The sequence below is a fragment of the Convolutriloba macropyga genome, chromosome 1 (assembly GCF_964194025.1).
Source record: "Convolutriloba macropyga chromosome 1, txConMacr16.3, whole genome shotgun sequence".
Classification (NCBI taxonomy): domain Eukaryota; kingdom Metazoa; phylum Xenacoelomorpha; order Acoela; family Convolutidae; genus Convolutriloba; species Convolutriloba macropyga.
In genome coordinates this window covers 86253925-86281538 of record NC_134468.1, presented here as the reverse complement: position 1 = coordinate 86281538, position 27614 = coordinate 86253925, and the positions used below count along the sequence as shown (strand labels likewise).

Here is a 27614-nt window from a genome sequence, read left to right as displayed (position 1 = left end):
CAAGCTGAGTCAGAGAAACAAAAACTTAAAAACGAAGGGTTATTCCAAAAAACTTATTGAATTCAAACAAAGTCACTCTACAGAAAATAGATGCTATTTATTAGAATAGCCTGCCTGAAGTCAGCAACTATACTTAGTGGTTTTTATGCCCCCAATTACAATTTTTAGTGTTATATAGCACGTTACTATGTACAAAATAGCTAGTGGGTCTAGGGGCTTAAAAATTGCATGCTCACTAAGCTGCTAGGCCAAAACAGAATAGAACTCAAGAAAACTGCTGTAAAATCAATGTTTTCCAATCAGCGCAGTCTGCAAGACTCCACCCAAGCACAGACATGCTAGGGACACTGCCAGCTCAAAATATTCCGCCACCTGAAAGGCTGTCACTAATTTAGCAGAAGATCATATGCAGTATTGTGCACCATTTTGAAAAATAACACCACATCAGAAGTTTTACGCAATCATCACTTGATTGAAAAAGCTTTTTTAAAAAAAAATGACCTTGAAATAAAAATTCAATTTTTTATAGGAATGTGAAATTTAATTCGAAGTGCTTTTTCCGAATGAAATGATAAAGCAGAAACAGCAGCCAGTAGAAATTTAACTTGCAGAGCAGAACCTCTAAGTCTGCGCATCTAGTAAAACTAATGTCCATCAACCAGGATGGAATTAAACAATGCAAACCCAAATGAGTGAAAGCGATGTACTTTAGGGATTGTCTTCACATCAAATTCTCCTGCATGAAACGCTGCCATTAGTGGGTGGATAACTCAAGCAACTTCAGATTTAATGATAAACTTTATCAAGAAACCATAAGTTACAAAATATCCATGCTTCACTCAAAAAGTTTTTGCGCACTCAAAAAATGCCTTGGAACACATAATAAAAAAGAGAATTCAGTGAGACCTGACATCCAGTACAATTTTCTTCAACAACTCCGAGGTCAAGAAATTCAACGGCAACAGATTGCAAGGCAAAATCCAAACTCAACAGAAGCGGCCCCGTAGCAGCTTGATAAAATACCTTTAATATCACACGAAGAAGTAAAATTCTAAAACACGTTCTCCTATCTAGCTGTAAATTTGAGCAATTAAACTGCCGGATACCTTGGAAAAATTTTTACTAAATAAAGTATACCAATCGCACAACAGAAAAAGGAAGTCTTTTGTGAGAAAAGCTTGCACAGAGTCAACAAGCATACCCAATGGTTTTTATGCACCCAATTACAATTTGTGTTGTTATAGAGCACTTTACTATGTAAAAATTAGAACGTTCGTCTATCAGAGAAAGTTTTAAGCCAAATAAGCTGCAGCGCCAAAACAGAATAGATGTCGAAAAATTCTCTTCAAACCTGATTTCCTTTGGAGAGCATGGTTCAAAAGACAGACCAAATACAGATGTGTGATAAGGATGTACTGGGGGAAACTGTCTGCTCAATTAATTAACAAAAAGGTTTCGAATAAAACTAATATCCATCAACCATCTTTGACCGAAACAATGCAAACCCAAGCGAGTGATTGCGATGTACTCTGGAAACTGTCTGCAAATCAACTTGTACTGTGCGAAAAACTGCCATAAGTGGGCGAAAAACTTAAGCATCTTCAGATTTAAACAAAAACTTCAGCAAAATATTATACATTATTCCGCCTCATTTCAAATAGTCACACCCTCATAATTTCTGCACACTCAAAAATGCCTGGGACAACGTAAATAAAATGATAACTCCGTGGGTCTTGATGTTCAATACAATATTGGTCAACGTTTCCTGGGTCAGGGATTTCAACGGCTACGAATTGAAAGGAAAAGTTCATAATCCAGAAGAGGTGGCCTCATAGCATTTTGATGAAGTGAAATGAAAAAAAGTCCAGTCTTCTAATCTAGATTTGTTCACGTTTTCTGACGCTTCTAACACAAAAGATAGCTGAATAAGTGTTCGGGTCTTTCCCATTAACCCACCGCTGTGGTCATTTAACAAACATTGCTCTGCTCAATTTATAGTTATTTTTATAAAACTCCGCCACTGCCGATCCCAAGTCCGGAATGAAAAAAGAGGAGGGTGAAAGAAATACCATACTGGAAAATCTCAAAAGTCGGTTTTCTCAGCTCAACTTGAGATACTTCCGACACTATATCAGCCAATTTTTGTCAAAACCCGATTTTTAGTACGTTTGAAACCGACGAAAACCGACCCTTCGTACGTTTAAAACCAACGAGAATTGATGTTTTTTTCGTTTAAAATCGACAAAACCGACGCTTCTTACGTATAAAACGGACGAAAACCTACGTTTCTTACGTTTAAATACCGACGAAAAACTCAAAACGACGAAAAAACGTAATGGTTTTGATCAGTTTTGGAAAAGTAAAGCCGACGAAAACCGACAATTATGTTTGAATCCGATGAAATTCTCAACATAGGAACCCACCCTTGTCAATCTTTGCTTTTCCAAAGTTTTTACAAAAAAGGTTTATAAGCTAGCTACTGTTTGTTTGTTTATTTTTGGAGGACGGTTGATTGCAAGCGAACATAGGCGAACCTTTATTTGCACTGGTTTTGCTAATTGTGAACCTACGAACAGAATATTGACAAAAATTCCCATATAAAAGTCATGTAATAAGTGCAGGGTGAAAATTTTTCTCTCAGCATTGCAATAAATTCTTTATTTCTACTAGAAAAAATTTCTGGAATGGTTCAATTTTTGCTTCTTTATGCGCTGCAGACCTTCTTCCAAGGCATGATACCAAAACCCCGCAGAATTCACAATCGATGCTTGGTTAAATGGGCAAGAACAGTACTAGTTGATGATAGCGTTGAGGCTGCATAAACTTTTTCCTTTACTGTATGTGTTTGGGGGGTGGGGGGTTATATGGGAAAGACCCATTTTTCCCTCTTTATCGTGTGTTTTAAAATTTTTAGTTTCTAAAAGATAAGATACAGTTGATTAAAGAACTAGATTAATCGTGAGTAGTGATGCTTTTTATAAAAACCTTTTGAAAATTGTAAGGCTTCATATTTATTTCGATCCCCTTTGTTTACAACAAAATGATAACCCAGAATTAGCAGAGTGTACAAATTCAAATCGCGGAGCAAAAATTTCTAATTTGTGTATCGTCTCTTTAACTCAATTGTTTTTCCGGCGGCAATATATGGTCCTGACATTTACAAAGACGGTCTGTGTGAAAAAGAGATAGAGAAACATTATCTTAAAAACGAAGTGTTGCGCTGAAAACGTGGCGCAGAGCGAGTAATATCACATTAACAAAATGGTTTCGAATGAAACTAATATCCATCAACCATCATTGACCGAAATAATGCAAACCCAAGCGAGCGATTGCGATGTACTCTGGAAACTGTCCGCAAATCAACTTGTACTGCGCGAAAAACTGTCATAACTGTGCGAAAAACTTAAGCAACGTCAGATTTAAACAAAAATGTCAGCGAAATATTATACATTATTCTGCCTCATTTCAAATAGTCACACCCTCATAATTTCTGCACACTCAAAAATGCCTCGGACCACGTAAATAGAATGATAACTCCGTGGATCTTGATGTTCAATACAATATTGGTCAACGTTTTCTGGGTCAGGGATTTCAACGGCTACGAATTGAGAGGAAAAATTCATAATCCAGAAGAGGTGGTCTCATAGCATTTTGATGAAGTGAAATGAAAAAAAGTCCAGTTTTCTAATCTGGATTTGTTCCCGTTTTCTGACGCTTCTAACACAAAAGATAGCTGAAGAAGTGTTCGGGTCTTTCCCATTAACCCACCGCTGTGGTCATTTAACAAAAATTGCTCTGCTCAATTCTATAGTTATTTTTATAAAACTCTGCCACTGCCGGTCCCAAGTCCGGAATGAAAAAAGAGGAGGGTGAAAGAAATACCATACTGGAAAATCTCAAACGTCGGTTTTCTCAGCTCAAATTGAGATACTTCCGACACTATATCAGCCAATTTTTGTCAAAACCTGATTTTTAGTACGTTTGAAACCGACGAAAACTGACCCTTCGTACGTTTAAAACCAACGAGAATCGACGTTTTTTTCGTTTAAAATTGACAAAACCGACGCTTCTTACGTATAAAACCGACGAAAACCGACGTTTCTTACGTTTAAATACCGACGAAAAACAACCAAAACGACGCAAAAAACGTAAGGGTTTTGATCAGTTTTGGCAAAGTAAAGCCGACAAAAACCGACAATTATGTTTGAATCCGATGAAAATTTCAAGATGGGAACCCACCCTTGTTAATCTTTGCTTTTCCAAAGTTTTTACAAAAAAGGAGTTTATAAGCTAGCTACTGTTTGTTAGTTTATTTTTGGAGGACGGTTGATTGCAAGCAAACATAGGTGAACCTTTATTTGCACTGATTTTGCTAATTGTGAACCTACGAACAGAATATTGACAAAAATTCCCATATAAACGTCATGTAATAAGTGCAGGGTGAAAATTTTTCTCTCAGCATTGCAATAAATTCTTTATTTCTACTAGAAAAAATTTCTGGAATGGTTCAATTTTTGCTTCTTTATGCGCTGCAGACCTTCTTCCAAGGCATGATACCAAAACCCCGCAGAATTCACAATCGATGCTTGGTTAAATGGGCAAGAACAGTACTAGTTGATGATAGCGTTGAGGCTGCATAAACTTTTTCCTTTACTGTATGTGTTTGGGGGGTGGGGGGTTATATGGGAAAGACCCATTTTTCCCTCTTTATCGTGTGTTTTAAAATTTTTAGTTTCTAAAAGATAAGATACAGTTGATTAAAGAACTAGATTAATCGTGAGTAGTGATGCTTTTTATAAAAACCTTTTGAAAATTGTAAGGCTTCATATTTATTTCGATCCCCTTTGTTTACAACAAAATGATAACCCAGAATTAGCAGAGTGTACAAATTCAAATCGCGGAGCAAAAATTTCTAATTTGTGTATCGTCTCTTTAACTCAATTGTTTTTCCGGCGGCAATATATGGTCCTGACATTTACAAAGACGGTCTGTGTGAAAAAGAGATAGAGAAACATTATCTTAAAAACGAAGTGTTGCGCTGAAAACGTGGCGCAGAGCGAGTAATATCACATTAACAAAATGGTTTCGAATAAAACTAATATCCATCAACCATCATTGACCGAAATAATGCAAACCCAAGCGAGCGATTGCGATGTACTCTGGAACTGGAAACTGTCCGCAAATCAACTTGTACTGCGCGAAAAACTGTCATAACTGTGCGAAAAACTTAAGCAACGTCAGATTTAAACAAAAACGTCAGCGAAATATTATACATTATTCCGCCTCATTTCAAATAGTCACACCCTCATAATTTCTGCACACTCAAAAATGCCTCGGACCACGTAAATAGAATGATAACTCCGTGGGTCTTGATGTTCAATACAATATTGGTCAACGTTTTCTGGGTCAGGGATTTCAACGGCTACGAATTGAGAGGAAAAATTCATAATCCAGAAGAGGTGGTCTCATAGCATTTTGATGAAGTGAAATGAAAAAAAGTCCAGTCTTCTAATCTAGATTTGTTCACGTTTTCTGACGCTTCTAACACAAAAGATAGCTGAATAAGTGTTCGGGTCTTTCCCATTGACCCACCGCTGTGGTCATTTAACAAACATTGCTCTGCTCAGTTTATAGTTATTTTTATAACACTCCGCCACTGCCAATCCCAAGTCCGGAATGAAAAAAGAGGAGGGTGAAAGAAATACCATACTGGAAAATCTCAAAAGTCGGTTTTCTCAGTTCAACTTGAGATACTTCTGACACTATATCAGCCAATTTTTGTCAAAACCCGATTTTTAGTACGTTTGAAACCGACGAAAACTGACCCTTCGTACGTTTAAAACCAACGATAATCGACCTTTTTTTTCGTTTAAAATCGACAAAACCGACGCTTCTTACGTATAAAACCGACGAAAACCGACGGTTCTTACGTTTAAATACCGACGAAAAACAATCAAAACGACGAAAAAAACGTAAGGGTTTTGATCAGTTTTGGCAAAGTAAAGCCGACGAAAACGGACAATTATGTTTGAATCCGATGAAATTCTCAACATGGGAACCCACCTTTGTTAATCTTTGCTTTTCCAAATTTTTTACAAAAAAAGTATTATAAGCTAGCTACTGTTTGTTAGTTTATTTTTGGAGGACGGTTGATTGCAAGCGAACATAGGCGAACCTTTATTTGCACTGATTTTGCTAATTGTGAACCTACGAACAGAATATTCACCAAAATTCCCATATAAACGTCATGTAATAAGTGCAGAATGCAAAATTTTCTCTCAGTATTGCAGTAAATTCTTTCTTTCTATTTGAAAAAACTCTGGAATGGTTCAATTTTTGCTTCTTTATGCGCTGCAGACCTTCTTCAAAGGCATGATACCAAAACCCCGAAGAATTCACAATCGATGCTCAGTTAAATGGGCAAGAACACTACTAGTTGATAGCGTTGAGGCTGCATAAACTTTTTCCTTTATTGTAAGTGTTTGGGGGGGGGGGGATGTTATATGGGAAAGACCCATTTTTCCTCCTTATCGCGTGTTTTCAAATTTTTAAATTATAAGAAAAGATAAGATACAGTTGATTAAAGAACTAGATTAATCGTGAGGAGAGATGCTTTTTATAAAAAACTTTTGAAAACTGTAAAGCTTCATAAACCGTTTATTCTGATTTCTGAAAATTGGAAAGTTTTCGAATATAAAAAATGCTATCTAATTTGTTAAAAGATTCCTGATTGACGAAAGGGCAAAAAGTCTGTACTTGTGTATCAGCATTTCCAGTTGGATAGTTTTACAATTCCTTCATACTTTTGGTGTTCTATTTCGGTTTAATTTCAGTTTTAAATTGTTTTGCCTTTGTGCCACCAGGTTAGTGGGTTCCTATTATATGCATACACCAGGCTCATTTGACACAATTTTAAATACTTTTTTACTATGTAATGGCATGCTCTCTAATTGGGGTTGCATAAAATACAGGGTTTCAAAAGCATAGGAGCCCATTTTTGAACAAGAAACTAAATTTAAACCGGACAAAACATTTCCGGGCATTTTTTTGAAAAAGATAAAAGAATGCTAGGCATTTTTTTGAAAAAAAAAGATGTGGACCCATTATAGCGCCCACCTCAGAAGTATGGCCCCCGTTAAGCTAAGTTTACCATTATTGAGGTGGCTATACGTTATATGACCACTAAGGTGGGAGGTGGCTATAAGGGCAAAGACCCTAGTTTATGATGAAATCCAGAAACTTTTGATCTATGATTCTTAAAAGTGTAAAAAAATACATTAGTTTCAGAAATTTGCAGTAATTAAACAGTAACAAGAAAATAGGAAGGGATTTTTTTTCGAAAATTTAGAAAAAAAAATAGTGAAAAATTTGGTACCAAAATGTGTGAAAGAAAAATCGGCATTTCGAAAAGGCATCAAAATAGGTTAGAGAAGAGAAAGATTGACAAATCAAATTGAAACATGAAACAAATGTCGAATCAATTAATCAGTCACTTATTTCTGCCACAAGTTTCTCTCTGTGATTCCATAATTCCAGTATTTGTTTCAAAGTTCGGACAATAATCCTTCTGATCTTTAGACAAAAATGAATAGACAATCTAGTAGTGTGGTTTCAATTAAAAATAAGAACTTTGCTTTGAGATGTCTATGAAAACTGCCGCTTTCTGGGTGCTTTCCGTTCATTCACAAAAATTATGTTCTTCGAATTTTGAACAACAAAATAACGCTTTTCGTCGGTTTTGCTTCACAAAAACCGAACAAAAGCTTTTTGTTTTTTTTGTCGGTTTAATCGTTTGCCGTCGATTACAAAAGTAAGAGACGTCGGTTATAATCAATTTTAAAAATAAAGAAGAATTTTCTCCCTTTAAATACAGGAAGAGTCGGTTCTGGCCGAAAAGTAAAAAGACGCTGCCTGCGTTGTTTTCGTCACTTCACAACTCGGAAACGCTTTCAGTACTGATTTGGCGTCCAAAACTGTTACATCAATGTTTCAGGACCCAAAACTCTAAGAAACCGGAATTTTGTTTGAGTCGTTTCCTTAGAATCGAAAAAAACATTAACAGACGCCATTTTGCTCTTCAAAATTTTCTTGCATAAACAACACTAATTCAAAATTCAATCAAGATTGGACAAACAAGACAAAATCCGCACGTTTTAGACGCAAGTCGTTTTTGTGATACAATTTGGGAAAATTTAGATATTTAAATAAAAATAGTATCATTTAAATATTTTTTTGTGAAATTCTCTATCGCGGGCTGAACTTTTTTTCATAATTCAATAAAAACTCTTAGTATGATATTGCAATGAATAATTAGAATCATACGTGATCATTTATGGATACTAATAACCGTACATTGCTCCTTGATAGAGATTAAGAACCATATATGGTTCGTTGATGATTACTAAGAACTGAAGGTGGACTTTGTGTGGTACAAAAGAACCATAGAACTTCTTGTGCTTACAACAAATAACATGCTGTTGCTGGGCAATATTTGAATTAAGCTCTATAAAGACAAGCTGTTCAAAAAATCTAACAAAAACAGCCTTGCTGGAATACAGAACCGATATTGTCAACAAAACGTTAACTTACAAACATGAACCACAATATATATTATTTAAAATGCATGTATTTCATAAATGTTTTGATATTTACTTTTCTGGAAAATTCAATTTGACAAGTTCAAAATATTTTCTTGAGATTTAGAAGAAATCTTTGTTATTCAGCTTTTGGATAAGTAACGCAATACTTTTGAACAAAAGGTCATTTTACGTACTCAGCTTTTGATGGAAGTAGGCAAATACAAAATTGAGCGAAACTGCAATCACGTTATCGAAAAGAAACTTGAAGCATCTTTATGTATAAAAAAGAAGATTTCTCAAAACTTCTCGATTCACATAGATTTTTTGGAAACAGGCGATATTAACGGAAAAATAGATCAATATTCTTATTGTAGATTTCGCTGGTTTACAAAATTGCTTTAAAAATGCTTCTTAGTAGAATTTTAGAATTTATTTGAAATATCGGAGATTGTAAGCAATATGGAATTGAAGAAATCAGAATAACATCTGTTCAAAAAAGTAAGAACAAAAAATCTCTGATTGTTAGAGTTACTTTGGCTCAATCACTCCCCTTTAATTTAAAGGTGCAATACACTTAAAGATTAGGATCAAATGATGTTTTTCAAATGAAAAAAAATAAAAAGGAAGAATTAGTTAGCTCGATTTTCGTTGGTTGTCCAGATCAATTTCAAGTTCCTTAATTAAACAATAGAATAAGTTGCATTCGTTTAAAGAATCCGAGTTTTCGCGGATGAAGAGTTTCAAAAATCATGATGAAGTTTAGTTTTAATCTTTTTTTCAAATTGAAACCACTGTGTTTCTTAACATTTGATTGTTAAGAAACACAAAGTTAATTTTCTTAAATGCAGAAATTTTACTGATGGTAAGTTCTTAAATATAAAGAATCCCAATTTTTCATTTGATAATGAGGTAATATGTTTAAAACTGCTATTTCACTTCTCCGTTAGGTATCTCCAGGATTTGATATTCTTTTCGGAATGATGAACACAAATTAAATCAAAATATAATTCGGTCAATGTTTTTGATAGCAAAAATAAATCAATTACCGTTTTCGATGGACTCCAAATTTTTCGCTCCTAATTCCTGAGATTGTTTTTCTGCTTCTAATTACTGAGATAGTTCAGAAAAAAAAATTAAGTTCCTCTGATTTTTTTAGTGAACTACGTGCGAAATAACAGAAAGTAAACAAAAATTGAATCAAGAAAGAAGCAGTTATCCAGTTAAATTCTTGCTACTCAACACTTTCTCTGTTTTCTCCCAGTGGTTTGCAATATCCTATTGAAAACAATTTTTTATGCACTTAATTAATGAAAAGAAATTGTACCAACGTTGCTTTGTTTCCAATAACCAAAAATTTTGTCTACATTTTTTGCTTAGATTGTTTTGCTTATCAAGCTGACTGTTTAATCTTCCATAGTTCTCAATGATATTACTTAATAATTTAAATAGACTGAAAAAACTGCTTTTTGTTGCTTTAGAATTCAAAGAAACAAATAGGTTGAAACAGATTTAAACTTCTTTTGACAAGTGAAAGAGTACAATCGAATGATATCTCACAGACTTTCACAAGCCATTACAAAAACAAAAAAGTTCTCGCGCTTTGCTTATCAATGGTACGCTTTTTTCGCGGTACTTGCGAATATCAGCAACTTCAATTGAAAGGAAGCAGAAACTGTTTTGGTATTATAAGTTTCTCAGAGAACAGAGAGTATTGAAAAATTCGAGTTTTCCCATTAAAACCCTAACAACACAAAATTTTCCAATTAATGGTATTTCTACTGTTAATATTCACTATATGCCCGCCAGGTTTCGGTTCGTGCGTCTTGTTCCACCAAACTACATAACACCACCAATACAAAACTTCGCTAATTGTGCCTTTCGGAGCGACAATAAGATGCACCCAAAATATCCAATAATTAATTCTAATATTTTTTTTAACAAAAAACTGCAAGAAAATTGTCCCTACGATAAGTGCATATGACTTTCATTCAGTCAAGCCAGCCAAATTATGTGAAATTGAAAAAAAAAACAAAATGAAAAGCCACAATACCACCCTGTCATTATGGGTTCGGACGCAATGGATACCGTTTCAGAACAGTTAAAAAAAAATTCGTAAGGCCGCAAAGTGTAGAAGAAATTACCACTTAATTTTGAACAAGCGCGCAACTGAGATTTTGCTATGTTAATACATGGAGCATTCAAAACATTTGAGGATTTGGGCTACACGGGCAATGTTTTCGAGGTACCTGAAAACCACCAAAGTTTTTTTTTGCATGAGGTATACCTGTCGAGGCGTAATATGGTGCAATAAAAGGCGGTACTTAATGGTAAAAGCAATATTCTAAGACATTATAAAACGTTTGGGTGGCTTGAATATGAAAGTTACTGTTAATTACATCGAAATTAAAACGAAATTATCAGTGAAGCTCAACAAGACCTAACAGGCGTCACAATCAATTTAAAGACGGGAAATTTGACAATTGAGAGAATAATGATTAATTTGCAAACCAAAAAATAGCTGGACTTCCACAATGATGTGCTCACAAAATCTTGGCGTTCATCAATCTAGATTTCTTTTGGAGCGCAAGCGTCTGCCGAAATGTTTCTCTCAAAAGAGCAAACAAAATTCACCGCAAACTACTGATGCAAAAGTCAAGGTTAGAAAATACAAACAAAAAATGGTTGATCTCCGTGAAAATAAATAGCAAAAAGCGGGATTGTTTTTGAGAACACGAGCTAATTTTATTCGAAACTTTTGTCGACCAGGAGTTGTTGTTTCTTTTTTCTATACCTTGAGAACCTTGCTTAGTTAACACTATTGTCAATTAAAAAAAGGTGCCAAGTGGTGGCCCAGCATAGATTTAGATTTTGGGTACAGAGGCATACAGGATGACCATGTCCAATCTTGCCCTTCCATGGCGGCAACTCAGCTATAAGACTGCACAATATCAGTAGAACATGAGCGCTGATTTAGCTCAGTGTTTGTTTTCTTTTCATTTCTTTTTGACGTCAGTAAAAGGCACTAAAAACTTTAGAGGCACAATTCTTTTTGAGGCCACTAGATTCTTAACATGAAAACACAAAAATGACAACAGATGATTTTTGTCATACTGAATTTACAGACATCAAAGTTAAATTTAGAAAATTTTCCAAACTTTTTGTGTTATTTAGTATCCACTGGAACAAAAACTGGTTTTGGTATCCACCCAAAATCTTGAAATCGAACAGAACAACGAATTTAGCAGACGACGAAACAAAAAAACATAGCAGGACAGGTCCTGAAAAGCAATTCAAAGAATTTTCATTGACTAAAGAAAAAAACTAGACCGCCCTAGAATGGACTACGACTTGATTGGGAAAACCATTTAGAAAACCATCCTATAAAAATCGAAACAAACAGTAAAAATCAAAGCCAAAATGCCGCAGTAAATTGAGCAAAAAACACTAGCAAGAAAGCAAAATTTTGTTCATACACCGTTTTCTCACTGTACTTAAAAATTACAATGAAAAATTTTCACGCCGCAAAACGACTTGCTTTTTTGCTCCACTTCTTGTTTCGGTGTGACAAAAAACATCGCTTCAATTTGACTCCAAAAATTATGAAAATATAAGAACAGATCTTTAAAAAAACATAGCCGGAAGAATTTGGTAAACGACTCGAAGATCTCTCCGCCAGAAAGAAGCCGGTCAAGTAACTAGTTTCTTAGGGCAGCGAGCATCAAAGAAGAAAAAACTATTTTAATTGAAATCAGAAAAAAATTAACTAAATTAAACAAAAAAACATAAATTCAATTATTTTATAAATTGTACAAGTACAAATGCAAATGGAAAAAAAATTGCAAGTAATTGAGACAACTAGCGCAAAAGGGCTCAAACAAATTTGGACAAGCCGTAATAAGCACAACAAGATCTCTAATTTTGAAATAAAGCAAAAAAAACTGTAAGAAATTTTAAAAAAATTTAGCAATCATTTTTTGTTTTGTTTCAAAAATTCAAAAATACCAAATAACCTGTCTTTAATCTGTAAAATTAACAGCCCACATGCTTTAACTTTTTATTCAGTTACAAGAAAAGGTTCAAATTAGCGTAAAACTCCCTTCAATTAACACAACCTCTGAAACGCTATCAAAACATTATAATTTTTGTCTGAAATAACATCTTAGACAACATAAAAGTTTCAGGAAACAAAAAACAGCTTGAAAGAGCCACATATGAACAAACAAATGCTTGCTTAGCGAAAATCTTTTTATATCTACATTTATCGCACTGGCATGAACAAAATAATCACTCTCTCGTTTCCCCGCTCTTCTAATTTGTTCACTGAAAGAACTTTTTCAATCTTTGTTCTCTCCATGAATTCAAGGTTTTTTTGCTTGCTTACTTATCAGAAAAACAGAAAGCAAAAACAACTGTTTGAGTCTTAAATAAAAAAGACGGCGCCGCAATACAATTCGAACTCAAAAAATTGAATTGTAATAAAAACCAAGTGTAGCGCAATATAGCTGCGCTCAGTTTACAGCTTAGCAAGCTATATTCAATGATATTATTTCACCAAGTGAACAAAATAGAGTGGTAATCCTGAACATATGTGAACGGTTGCCATCCAAAAACTCACTTTTCTTGACAAAATAAAAGTAATTTGTGATCATACAGTTTCTAGGGAACAATTAAACCAGAGCAGGCTTACTACAAGTAGAATAGATGGTTATTATCCTACAAGATTTTTACATATGACGCTTTGTCAATTTTGTCCGGACTAGACAAAATTGGGAACAAATAGATCGCTGCTCAGTTGAGGCAAGAGTATAATATGTTCAGTTGTACAAACAAAGCAAAAAATCGTATTTGAAAACGACTAAAACATCTGAAATTTTAAGAGCGGCGTGAAAAATAAACAACTTCAGTAAGCTATCTGGTCAATATTTGATAGCCGGCTAATAATTTAAGTTGATCAGTGAAGCTAAACTAGAATAATTAAGCGCAAATGAAAATCAGAAAAAAACTAAAAAGGTATCTTATTTTTTAGACTTCGAGGAAATAGTAATCAAGAAAAGAAAGATAATCAATTTCACATTAAAAAAACTACCGGCCACCTATTTTTTTCTTTTTCATGCAAGTTTTATTTAAAAACAGGAACAGATAACTTTCTGTAAAACAATCTAGGATTACATCACATAAGGTTAGACGTATATCTTAATATATTGAGATCCCTAAAAGTGCTGTGCTGAAAGTCTAAATGGTAAGGCTGAATACTTTTCAGCTAGAAAATCTCAAAAAAATTGCATTTGTTTACAAAAAAAATCTACTGCAAAAATGGTATTTATAGCTTTCATAGCAAAAAGTTTGCTCTGCAATCATTTTTTATGAAGCAAAATTTTTTTGGTAGTAGAATCAGTTTAATCGTAAACTAAATTAGTCCCAATGATGATTAGAATAAGTAAAAGATATTGTTCCTGACTGAAGGCACCTAACTTTAGTTTATTGGGCGAAAAAAAAGCGAAGATGGGAAAACAATTGAAATTTAACAAAGAATTTTTTTGTTTTGAACTGTCGTAGTTATTCACAATGATGTGAATGTGGTAAACTGGCAAAAAAATCATTTTTTTCAGTTTTCAGAAAAAAACAAATTTGGCTCCACAAAATCTGATTTCCTTTTAATTCTAAGAAGTAATTTATTTGGTTGCAAAAATTAACAAAAGATACCAATTTCGGTTCAGCTAAAACTGAGCTAGCCATGAAAAAGATAAAAATTAAATTTATCAGCTGGTTTTAGTTGGAACAATTATTTCTCAGTGAACTCTGAGTAGTACTTATAGTGCAAAATCTCGTTCAGTCGTTCAGACAAAGTGGGTTTCTATCTATGTACCAAAAATTGTCATTATTAAACTTGAAACAGAAAAAGTTGGGATAATTTTTTAACAACAACTATGGGAGAGCTAAGAAAACTGGGATTAGCATTTTTTTGATCAAATATAGCCCATTATAGTACAAAGAGCTACTTAATTGTAGTCGTTTTCAGCCATGATTTTCTCATATTATTTTTCTGTGTATATTATTTTTCGGTATAAAAATGTAATTAAGAAATATTAATAGCGTTTAGTGTCTGTAGCTAGTCCCACTTATCTCCAAATTACAACCAGATTACTAAACTATTCGTTTTTTTATTCATGTCAAAACCCAACGGATCGCTTTTTTGTTCTCACCGGAAAAACATAGTTTATGTGTCCATGTTTTCTTCTATGGAGAAAACAGACAGCTGACAGTTTTTCTTTACAAACTTAGCGACGCAAGATTCATTCGCAATTGGTCAGCCACCTGATCATAGAAAAACCAAGATCGAAATGATCACTTCCCAACGTACTCTTACCATTTCTTATCAACCTTTGAAATCTAATTGAAACCCAATTTTGAAACGCAAAGTTTTTTGTAATTTTTTTTTTTTTGAAAAACCACCAAGTTTCTTGCATCTCATTTTTTAAAAAATATTTAAAACTTCATGGACCCAATTTTTTGTTCTTATTTAAAGGATCTACAAGCAAACAAACGCTTCATAAGAAAAACTCTAATGTGCGCTGCATTGGGAAAGAATATATCAGCAAATAATTAGAGAAAATTGCCGCAAATTAGTTTAATCCGACAGTATTTGCTATCTTTTCTAACTTCTTCCCCGATGCTAATTACGTTTTTTCAAACTATTTTTTTGTGCATCCCTTTCAAATACTGAATAAAATCATTCCCGATGAAAAGAAGAGCAAAGATTTTGATAGAATCAATTTTTCTTAAAGAATCAGTTTCTTAAAGAATCAATTATTTGCATCCTCATACAATATAAATGTTATTAGTGTTTGTGTTTCAAGCTGATTATGGAAACCATTACATTGACTGTTGACAATTAGGCTAAAACCAAGCTATTATTGAATTTTTGTTGCAAATCATTAATCTCTTTTTAGAAAAAGTGATAATCAATCTTTCAAGTTGATATCGTAGAATCTGATGGCGTGGCATTATCATAAGTTTGGTTTTCTATTTTTTCAGGAAGAACTGATTGAAAACAATACATTTCAATAAAGATAAAAATTTCAGGGAACCAGTCTGAAATCATCCCAATTGTTTTAGGTTAGGAGATCTGAGCAACCACAACAATTGTAATAAAGGAAAACAGTACTGGTTTCGATCAGCCATCTCTGATGTGCAATGAGCCTTTTCTACAAGACATTCTCTTGTTTCTGCGACTGGAAAAAAGACTGGAAGAAGAATGTGTTATTTTTGTTTCAATCAACAATTTTCTGGATTGAGTATGATACAGGAAAAAATATACGAAAGACCGCGGTTCTATGCCTGATCAAATTTGAGGTGAGTACTATTTATTCATACCGCTAATTTTGAGAGATCGAGAAATGAAATTCATCTATGAAAAAATTTTCTAAGCAAGCATTTTTCACTAATGTGCGTCTTTTAAGGCAATTTCTTTGGTTGTAGCATTTTTCTGCTTATAATGGGTTAATATATAATTGTAAAATTATCAGGTTTGTAGAAAGCGTTTTGAAGTATTGTAATTTATATCCTCAACAAATTTGGAGAGTCTTCGACTATTTTAAGCTATTTGCGATCCATTGTTTTGCTTTTATTGCGTCCATGGGAATTGAAATTACAGGACGCCTAATGCTTGTAGGCATTTTTAATTACAAATATTTTATTCTTAATATTTTATATTAATAAAAAGCGAATTTTTAATGTGAAAATTGACAAACAATTTAGAAAAATCTAATTTAGTTTAGATTTTTGTGAATTTCTGCCAACTTTCTACTCATTTTTTTTCCGGAGAAATTTGTCAGCCTGTTGCGAGTTATCTGATAATTCCAATTGCACGACAGATGGTTTCAATTATCATAAGCCTTTTTATTATAACAAAAAATTATTAAAAATCAGAATTTTATTTGCGTTCGTTTTAACCATTGCTATACGTTTGCTGCTTTCCAGTTGAAATAGTTACTATTTTAGTTTCATTAAAGATGTTTCTTCTCATGTTGCTTGATAACTCTGAACCTAAAAAAATAAATTTAACACAATATGAAACAGAAGCGTTCAATGGTCGGTGTGAATCCGGTGGTCGGGTTTTCTTCCGAGGTATCCTAAGTAAAGAAGCGTGATCAAAACAGACAATTAGTATTTAAAAAAAAAGACAGATAGTATTTATTATTATTTTGCAACTCTCTGCTAGCTATTAAACAATTCAGCTAGCTATAACTATTAACTAAAAGAAGGAAATTTTGACCTCTGCAACCATACGCATAGTATAATAGAAAAAGTGGGAACCGGACAAAATTTTAATTTAAGAAAATAACTGCGTGTAAAAATTCTTGATTCTTGATTGAAAAGCGTAGCCATTATAAAAAGGTTAATTCTCAGCTCATTTCTAAAATCATGAGCCTTAGAAATAATTATTCCGACCCCTCTTGAGGGGGGAGGAACTATATACTCAAGTAGCTTTTTTTTGTTCAGGTTCAGACAATGTGGCCGATCGATATATTCATCGTAGAGAGTAGTGAGTGGTATTATTAAAAAGCCCGTCCAGCGTAGAATATGGAATTAAAAAGATTTTTTTAATTTCGTTTTCTAGAGCTAGTTATCCTGGTTTAAAATTTTGTGAAGATTAGACATATTTGGGTTATTTTTGTTCACATTTATCGAATTTTTTGCCTAAAATTTTGTCAATTTTGCTAAAACATGTAAAAATTATAAACATTAGAGCTGTTTATTTTATTTTTAAAGACAAAAGAATAATTTTCGACTGCTTTGATTTATTTTATTTGGCTAAAAATTTGGCTAATAATTTCAAAAATCAGCATTTTTCAACAAAAATTGCCCGAAGTAAGCCAATTTAGTCCACTTTGATTAATTTTGCAAAAATAACACACACAAATAACACTAAATTGCAGACTCAAATTGGGGCTATTTCGACTTCAACTTCCGTTGAGAGTGCTCTGTAATTAAAATTTTGTCATTTTTTGCTAACTTTACTCGTTGATTATAAGAAACGCAGCATGTATTTTTCAATTTTTAACTAACAAAAAATCGACATCTATGATATTCGACAAAATAAGTATTTTTATTGGAAGAAAAGCTTTAGCAGAGCTAGTTTTGAACCAATCAAGGACAGCTACAGTCCAGCAAAAATCCGGAATTTAATCAGTCTGTCCATCTTCTAAAAAAAATCGCTCTTTTGTATGTTATTTAAAGAAAGAACAATTCAAATTAAAGCTCATTGTTGATAGGTCCAATTGGCTTTATGATCAATTCCAAATTAATGTATCTAGTTTTTTTACTCAAAAGAATTTGGTGGTTTTGAAAAAATAGAACGCCTCATCTTTTTTTCTCTTACTGATTTAAAATTTAATCTTTTTTGCGAGTTAAATTGTGGTTTTCTGGCTTTGATACTACTAGGTTTCACATTTTCTTTTATTTTTAGGCATTGGCCCCTTTTTCAGGTTTTTTCTTCTCCTTTGTCACATTATCACAAGGTTGAAAGTTCACATATTACATTTTTGGCGTTCAAAATAAGGCACCACTGAACAAATCTTTAAAGGCATGGATTTTAGTTTTAACGGCTGTCGAAACTCCTTTCTCGAAGAATTTAATTTTAGTTTTTTACGTTTATCTTTAACTGCAGTTTTTACTTTGTCGTTTTATTCGCATGTAAATTACTAGATTTTGGTCTCATTGGCTTTTCATTGAGGAATAAATGAGCCAATGTTCTGATTTTAGTAGATAGTTGATGGATTTCATGATTTTGAGAACGATTGTTTTCAATATCGAAAAAAAAATTTTTTAACTTTTGTTTTTTGTCAGATTGTCACGTAGTCTCCTTTATTATATGTCACTTATGGCATTGTTCTCTTCAAGGGAATAAGCAAGTGTACAAAATTTTAAATATTTTTAAGGGTTTCGTTTTTTTAATTTAATGGCTTCGACACAGGTTTTTTAGAATAAAAAAAGAAAGTAATTTTTGATATTGTCTAAATTTGACGCTCTTTTTGTAGACATAAGACGTAATCTGATTAACTACAGGTCTCCAGCGCTTTCTTTGGACAAATAAAGGAACCCGTTTAATTATTTCATTTCATAGCTAATGGTTTTCATGACCTTGAAAATAAATGTTTTCAAAAGATACAAGCTCATTGCCTAATTTTGCACTTTTTTTGTCGATTTATTAACAATTCTCATTAAAAAACTCGTATGCCTCATTATGGGCGTTCGATGAAGGCCCAATTGAATGTATTTTGATTGGCAAAATATGCCCTTACGGCTTGGACAGCGTTTTCTCGCAAGTTTGAATTGAATTTTTGTTTGTTGTCTCTTTTTGTTTTTCTTTTGTAACCGTATAAGAATTTGAATGAAGACAGGTCTTACTGCACTTCTGTAGAGGCGTATGTGACCAAAAACATGTTGGATGTTTTCAATTGCTATCTAATGTTTTTCTTTACTTTGAAACTAATTGATTTCAAAATATTAGGCAAATTTTTTAATTTTGCTGTTTTTTTGTCTAATCGTTACCGAGCCTTATTATGGAGTGGTCCCATATCTTTTCTAGTGAGGTAAAAGTTGTTTTTTTTTTGTTTCAGTTTTATCTTAGGCTATCTTGACCTTGCTAATAAGATTAAATTTTTTCGAAAATGGACATAGTTTTTGGATGTAATTATTGTTCGTTGCTTTGTTGTTTGATTTTGTTGTTCGTCTTGACTTGCATTCCTAATACTGGCCGATATAATCAATCTAATGCGGTTTTTGTTTTACTACACTCAGTTATCTGCGTTGGAGGCGATCTTTCTGTTCGTGAACATTTTCAAAAAAAATCCTTGAACTTTTGGGGGTTTTCTATCCGTTCCTTATTTGGTAGACATGTATGCCAAAAATGCGGACAAGTACAGTCGGAACTTTATGTATTTCTTGTTTTGTTTTTTCGATCGAAAGCGGTAGGATGGTTTGACACCTTTTTTAGTCGCCAATCAAGTTCAAGCCCTGTTCTGTTTTTTCGAGACAGGTACATCTCGATCTAATATTAGCAATTTTTTTCAAAACATACCAGCAGGTAACTAAGGGTCTACGAAGTCATTTATAGTTATTTATTTGAGGTACAATCAAATACAACCAAATACTTGATTGCTTAAGTCACGTATTAAAAAACAGCTTCGATTTTTGTTCGAGAACAATTGATTATAATTTGCAGCGTAGGAAGAATGTGCAATCTTTCTACCAAGTGTTTGATTTTATTAACATTGTTCCGAACCCGTTTGAGGGGGGGGACTTTAAACTCAAATGTTTTTTTTGTTCAGACAATTTTTTTTTCCGATTGATATATTCATCGTAGAGAAATGTGAGTGGTGGCATTAAAAAAGCTCGTCCGGCGTAGAATTCAAAACTAAAAGGATTTTTTTGATTTTCAGTTTTTCCAAAGAGTTATCAAGGATTGAAATTTTGCGTAAACACGTGATATTTTAAACAATTTTGTTCACTTTTTGTGCATTTTTTCTTCAAGTTTAAAAAATATTGAGTCAAAATTACATTTCACGTTACAAAAAGAATCAATTTTCATATTTTCATATTTTTTGTATTCTTACGTCACCTAGAGACTAGTCACTTTTCATACCAAGCTTCCGTTAATGACAAACCTGATTCACAGTATAACGAATCGCAAAGAGCAAAAATTTTGCTTTCAAGGAATCGCTCGTGTTTTTTTGGCTGGCACTCGGTGTTTTTGTAATTTTGACTGAACTTTTGATTTTCTTTTTAAGGTTTTACAAAGTTTTTGGAGTATGGCATAGACTCGTTGACTCAAAATGCAATAGGTTTTGTAATGAGCATCAATTGAAGCTATTTAGAGCTTTGAGTGGACAGCTAATGGCTGTTAAGACTTTAAATATGATTTTTCGGCAAATTTTTTTAACAATAAGCGAACATAAACTTATTTTCGTGAAGTGTAAGTCAGTCTCAGTGGTGACAGGACCCCCTTTCCTTCTACTGCAACAAAAATTAATCTGGTTAGCGGTTCTAAATTCTTACTAATTGTTATATGAATTTAATGCCGCAAGACTTCAAATATAAAAAAAAATCTTTTGGATATTTTCGTATTATTGGTCCCTTTTGAAATCTTATCACATTATCCCGATATTGATATCTTTCAATGGCTTAGAGAAGATGTTCAATGGATCATGGATAAAGTTGTCAGAGAAAAGCTTATGGTCTAAATGGCTTCGACACTTTCTTCAAGCAGTTTTCCGCTGAATTTTTAGTTTTTACCTGTATTTGATGTCTCCACAGTCATAAGACTTATTGTGACATGTTATTGATTATCTATGCTTGAGAAATATCCTTGATGAACAACTGAACGTATTTATTGAATTCCGTTGAAAGCTATAAATTTTAATGGCTGTTAGGATTTTAAAAAGTATTTTTCCAGAACATTAAACATTCTTAACCCTTATTTCGTGAACTGTATGTCTCAGTGATGACCTCATCCTTCCTTTCTACTTCAACTAAAATTAATCCAGTTAGCGGTTTGATGTTTTAACTATTGTTGCTATGACTTCGATGCATGAGTTTTCTCAATTTTTTTTTTATTTTTTAGATATATTTTTTTGGAATTTTGATTCTTTTAACAAATTATCCTAACATTGATAGTTGCATTGGCTTAGAGAAGACGTTCAATGGATCATACGTAAGGTTTTCAGAGAAAAACTTCTGGTATAAATGGCTTCAAAACTATCTTCTTGCACTTTTCTACTTATTTTTTGGATTTTGCATGTGTTTGTTGTTGTTTGCATAGTCAATGACTTTTTGTAATGTCTTATTGATGAGTTATGAATGACAAACCTCCGCGTCGCTTCATTGAGGCGTAACTTAGCGTATTTATTAGCTTCCGTTGAAAACTATTGATTTTAATGGTGTTGATACTACGGTTTTCTCAAAAAAATTCGTTATTTTTTTTATTTTCGTTGTTTTGTATGAACATGCATCTGTTCATGTTTGTTGACTTTTTGGAGTCAAATTGTTAAAAAGAAGAAACCCATTGCTGTTAAAAAGTATTTGAAAGCAGAAACATTTCTGCCAGTTTTTTTATTCTTTAGGTAGCCGTAAAATACTGACCGCCCTCAGAAGCTTGTAATTGTGTTCGAATGAAAAAGGTTACCCGATGCAATCAGTTTATAGCGATTAGTATTAAAGTTTAGAATTTTTAAAATTATACATTTTTAAGATTTTTCAGGATTTTTCAATTTTTTTTCCGATTCTGTTGTTCTTTTCGTCAACTTGCTACTTATTCTCATCATTGAGAGGTCCCATACATTTTCTTGTATTTTAAAAACTAACTTGTTAACTGATATTATGACGTAACTGATGTTTTGTTTGATGGACAATATGCGTTTTCATAAAAAAAATTATGTCAGTTGTGAATTTGTGTTCTTTCTCCTTTTTTAGCACATCCGCGTAATATCAGATCCCAAATGATTTTCAAATGTGGCCCAATTGAACGCATTTATCCTTTCAGTATAAATTTAGCTGAATTAGTATGAAAAGAAACTGAAATAGAAAAACAAAACATTCAGATAATAGCTAATGGTTCAGAAATTTGTGTTTTCATCAATTGTTGCTATTTTTTGAGTTTTTCTGCATTTTTATTCCGTTACTTTGGCTTAGTCTAACCAAACTCAGGTCCCATTGGTTTCATAATGACTTTTTAGTAAACCTATCAAGAATTATTTCGTTATAAGCAAATGATTTTTCAGACTTAAAGTTAATTGTTTTAAAAAATGTTGACTGTTTTTTGAATTTCGCCTCGTTATTTCTTCTCTTCGTCGACTTGTTACCTATTCTTGTTAAGGAAAATTCAATCTGATGAATAGTTAGGAAAAAGTAAAATTGTGTAGTTAAGGTTTTGTCTGATTGTAATTTGACTTTGATACAAGGTGCTTTTAAATTTAGATGTTGAATTTTTGCCGTGAAATTTTTGTTTTTGCTTTTTTGTTGTTGTTGTTTTTTCGTAGTCTTTTCAGTGAAGAACTCGTTGTAGTGAGGCATGGCATTAATTAATTCAATTATTAGACAGTTAAGTCAAAAATGTAGATGAGCGCGGGTCGGAATATCAAGTGCGAACGCACATTAACGAGCCTCCTTGTTAGAACTTTTTTAAAAAATTTTAATTGAGTCAATTGCTAATTAAGTTGGTAATTAGTCCAAATTTAGAGTCATTTTTCGATTTTCGAATTAAAATTAATTAAAAGTGTCTGATGAATTTGGCTTAAAAATTGTTTGTTTTTTTATTTGATTTTTGAGAAACCGTAGTGCGGGTTTTGAGATAAGGTTTTCGTAAAAAGAACGAAACAAAAAATTTCAATTGTGATTAATTTTTAGTTCATTCTAGGCCCAACTTTTTGACGAATTTTAGAAATATGGACTTTTGCATGATATTGAAATCACTGAAGTCAATTTTTTTTTGTATAAACTCAAAATTTGTCAATCATTTATTTGTTTTGTTATTCGAGCACTTATTTAATTACTGTTATGAAGCCTTTCCCAGTTCCAGTTAAGTTGGTTTTAGCAAAAAAAACTTCTTAACTCTCAAAGACCGAATAAATATTACCAACGTCTTTCAAAATTCATTGTTACCAAAACAACTTTTCTTTTCAGTTTGCGTTGGATTTAAAAATTTATTACTTATTCTATTATTAATGACAAAAACTTCAGGTTGGACCCAAAAGCCCTGTCAAGTACAAGAGGCTGGACGCTAGTGGAATTTTTTGTTAAAACTTGCAAAACTTCTAAAGAATATTATTATTATCAAGATGGACTATATTTCACCAAAAAAAGAGAAAATTTGGGGATTTTTGAGCAAAAACATAAACTTAAACTTCAAATTGTTTATTAGTTTTAATGTTAAGGAAACACGTGAAAAGTCGTTATAAAAAACTCAAAAACTTTGACAAAAAAATTAAACTGAATTTTCAAAAGAACCATTTCCAGACATATAGTGAGATCCAAAAAATCCTTAGATATGAAGTTAAAAAGACGATGGTCGAATAAGTAGCTTTTGAAAAATAACAATGAAATTTTCGAGAAGAAACGAGAAAAAATCAAAACAATAATTCGTTATGTACGGCTGATTGGTCTGCATTCGAACTTTCAGAATACCAAACAAACAATCATTAACCAAGACTTGCGAGTCAAAATTCCAGACAATTAATTCAACCCAGAATAATCGGGCGACGCAAAATTATGAACAACCAGCATAGCATTATAGCGCTATCCCTTGTCTAGACCTCGACTTATGGAAAAATTTGAGAAGACTTGAATTCAGGATCGGGTATGACAGCCGCATCGCTACTATTGCGTGGGAATAGATCCATCAGTTGACGATGGCTAAACTTAAGTCGTTTCATAGGCTAGATGAGTCGAGCAAAATCATTTCATAGGGCGAGGGCCAGAGTAGGGCAAATTAACTCTGGTCTCAGCTTTGTAAACATTTTTGACAAAGTCTAAAATCTACTACTTTCAATTTTTTGTCATTCACGAGAGATGATGCTAGTATTGGATGAAAATAAAGACATTATGATATAGTTGATTTAAAAATAAATTTAAAAATTACAGTAAAAAATTACCCAGGTTGAGGTATACCAGGCAGGACTGCACCTGATCAGACCCACTTGGGTCGAGGGGTCCGATTCGACCCTAGAACCCAGTCTGGGCTAAGTTTCGGTATAATCCTGGGTTTGATCCGAGCAGTACTGCACGCGACCCAAGTGTGTTTGTTAAAAACAGCCTTGGTTGGCGGCAGACCTCAACCTTGGTACTAGTAATAATATAGTTAAGTATGGTTATAAAAGATCATAACTATTATGTATGGTTATAAAGATCAAAACTGGCATAGCTATGATCATTATACCCATGCTTAACAATTTTATTACTGGTAACTGTTTTTATGTCAATGATACTTTTCTATAATTGATTGAAAGAAAGTGCAGAATATCTAAAACACAGACTGTGGGTTGGGTGGGAATTGGAAGTGATTACAAACAACATGGAATTGAAACATGAACAAATCAACAACAAAATAAAAAGTTTGCATACCTTCATTTCCGACTATTCCGTCTTGTGCTGAAACAAAAAAGAACAAGTTATAGATTATATTCTGCATAAATTGATCAAAAACTTGCGAAGAGAATCGATATCTTTTGCAAGTTCTTTAATTACTTTCTAATTTCTATAGTTACATCTTATATTTAAATCGAGCACAGACGGCGTTCGCAGTCATTTTGGTACTTTTTTTGTTTTCAGGACTGAAAGTATTGGTGTTTTCATTTCTGCGGTTTAATGGTGAAAAATATATGTTTGAAACAAGTTTTTTTTTCTGAAAGGTTCATAACTTAGCTCCTTCTAAACCCAAAAGGCATTGTAAACATCATCAAAAATTGAAGGCAGCTTCTTAAAAAAAATCTAAATCATTCTAACAAAAAGACCCAGATAAAGTTATCCGTTACCCGGGTCGAGATTTTTCACGAAAATTATGTAAGAAATGCGCTGACCAGCGCTGAAAGAAAATATGTTAGAAATTTATCCGCTCAAAATGCTGAATTTTCAACACATTTCTTACACAATTTCAGCACGTGTCAACACATTGAGCGGATGATTATGTAAAATTTATCCTGTAAAATTTTATTTCTTCAGCGCTTGTCAGCGCATTTCTTACATATATTTCAGTTTCTCCGCGCTTTCAGCACTTATCTTACATATTTTGAACTTTTTTGGAATTTTTGTTTTCCTTCTGTGAATACAGAAGCAGCACCAGAGCAAGACTAAAGAGCATTGCACTAGAGCAGTCCAACTTAAAAAGAGTTGGAAATCTCAATTTTATCAACTCTTAAGACAAAGCAGGTATCGCAGCTGGAGTATATATCCAATTTACTTGATTTAATGAAACCAGATAGCTTATGTATAATTGTTTTCCTCCCGTTAGATAAGTTGAAAGTTTGACGCTTTTTAGTTGTTATGGTTTTCAAAAATATGAATTATCATTAAAAAAAATAGCGCAGGTTTTTGATTGGTTAATCGCTCCACAAAATTGCAATGGATGAAGAACCGTACATACTGACTACCTCATAGGCAAAAATGAGCAAAAAAATTGCACGTAAAATTTTATGTAGGGAATGCGCTGAAAGCACTGAAATTTTCTTTTTTCTGAAGTGCTTAAATTACGTAGAAATTGTGCTGAACTTTCGAAGTGTTGAATTTATGTAAGGAATATGTTGAAAGATGTGCTGAAGTTTTGTAAGAAAAATGCTGAAATTATGTAAGGAATTTACTGAAAGTGCTGAATTCGGGGTCTTTGGAAATGCTGATTTTTTGTAAAAGTTCCAAAAAATGTGCTGAAATTATGTAAGAAATGCGTAGACAAGTGCTGAAACTATTTTTATTCAGCACATTTAGCGCCTAAAACTAAACATTCAGCGCATTCAGCTCATCTCTTACAAAATTTTCCGCTGACACCCGCTGACATCTCGAGCCAGGTAATTAATTACAGTTTTATTCAAAGTATCTTATTCTTTCCTTGGAAAACTTATGATGTTCCAATTAATGACCACTATTGTACAGTATTTTTGAGATGATTTTTCACATCTCAACCTTTTTAATTTGAGATATCTCTCAAATCAGAAGCGTTCATAGAAACTAGCATGGAGACTTCTTAATTTTAATAAAAGCAACTACACAGTCTAATGCGAACATCTTATGTAGAAAATTCATAAGACACCACCGAGAGAAAATTGCATCAAGGTTTAATCATAGGATAAAAACTTTTGAAATAAAATAGAGAGAGAGGGACAACATCAGATAAAAACTGAAACTAAATTTAGGCAACACGTACGGCTTGAATGGTTGCAAGTTAATTATATCGTGGGAAAAACGTGAGTTCATTTTTAAATGATGGTAATTTTAAACAAATTTTAAAGAATTTTTCTTTGTTTCAAGAAATTTTTTCTTTGTTTCAATGAGTACAAAATTAAATGTACTCATTATGTTTATTTCATACTGCAGTTCCTTGACTTCATATCGGAATTCATCTAATTTTGGTTAGACGAGGTTTTCGTTGTTTTTGTTTAGCATATTAAGTAGTTTCTCAATCAAACTTTAATCATTGAGTTTTCATTTTTAAATAATTAAAATTAGGTTATTATCGTAAGTACATATTATCGTAAGCATGTCAGCAATGTAAACGGAAAATGAATTGAGCTAGCAAGATAATTAAGGCTGAAAAATATCTAAATAACATTCTCTTGCTTCTGGTCGTTGAGTATTACCATATTAGGAAATAGTATTAGGTCACCTTACCATATCATTCTAACATAGCGTTACCATAGCGTTCTAAGAATACAAATTTATTGTTGTCCAAAATTAATTCGAAACAGTCTCATTGCTCTATGAACAATAAGGTAAAAGAAATTGAAATTAAATACTTGTGTTCACAATAAGATTCATTGCTAAGTACGATTTTTATTTTCCAAAGATAGTGTTGAAAGATGAAGACATATAAAAAGTAAAATATTAGAAAACTGAAGCAAAAGCCATGATTTTTGTTCTTGAAATGATAATCAGCTTTCAGTTTAAAATGCTGTACTTGTAAGTTTTTCAAATTGATTGGCTTAATTTTGCACAACAAACATACACACACACACGACAACACACAGATAAACGAAAACAAACACATACACACATAAACACATAAACGAACACACACATGCATAAACACACACACACACACACGAGCACACAAACGCAAACATACACACAAACGAACACAAACACATCGAACACACACACAAGCTCACATACACAAACAGACGCACAAAGACACATACAAACATATAAAAACACGCACACAACACACAAAAACAAACAATTACACCTAACACAAAAAACACACATATAAACGCACATACAAACACACACGCAAAAAAAACAAACACAAAAAAAACGAAAACACACACACAA

General features: G+C 32.9%; 1 protein-coding gene across 1 annotated transcript in view; it reads right to left on the bottom strand.

The window, feature by feature from the left end:
• Positions 1–27614, bottom strand: part of LOC142353425 (neurexin-1b-like) — a 304883-nt gene that overhangs the window by 207772 nt on the left and 69497 nt on the right. The window contains exon 3 of the mRNA XM_075405695.1: positions 24699–24725. Coding sequence (XP_075261810.1) covers positions 24699–24725 — 27 coding nt within the window. The remainder of the gene's footprint in view (positions 1–24698; positions 24726–27614) is intronic.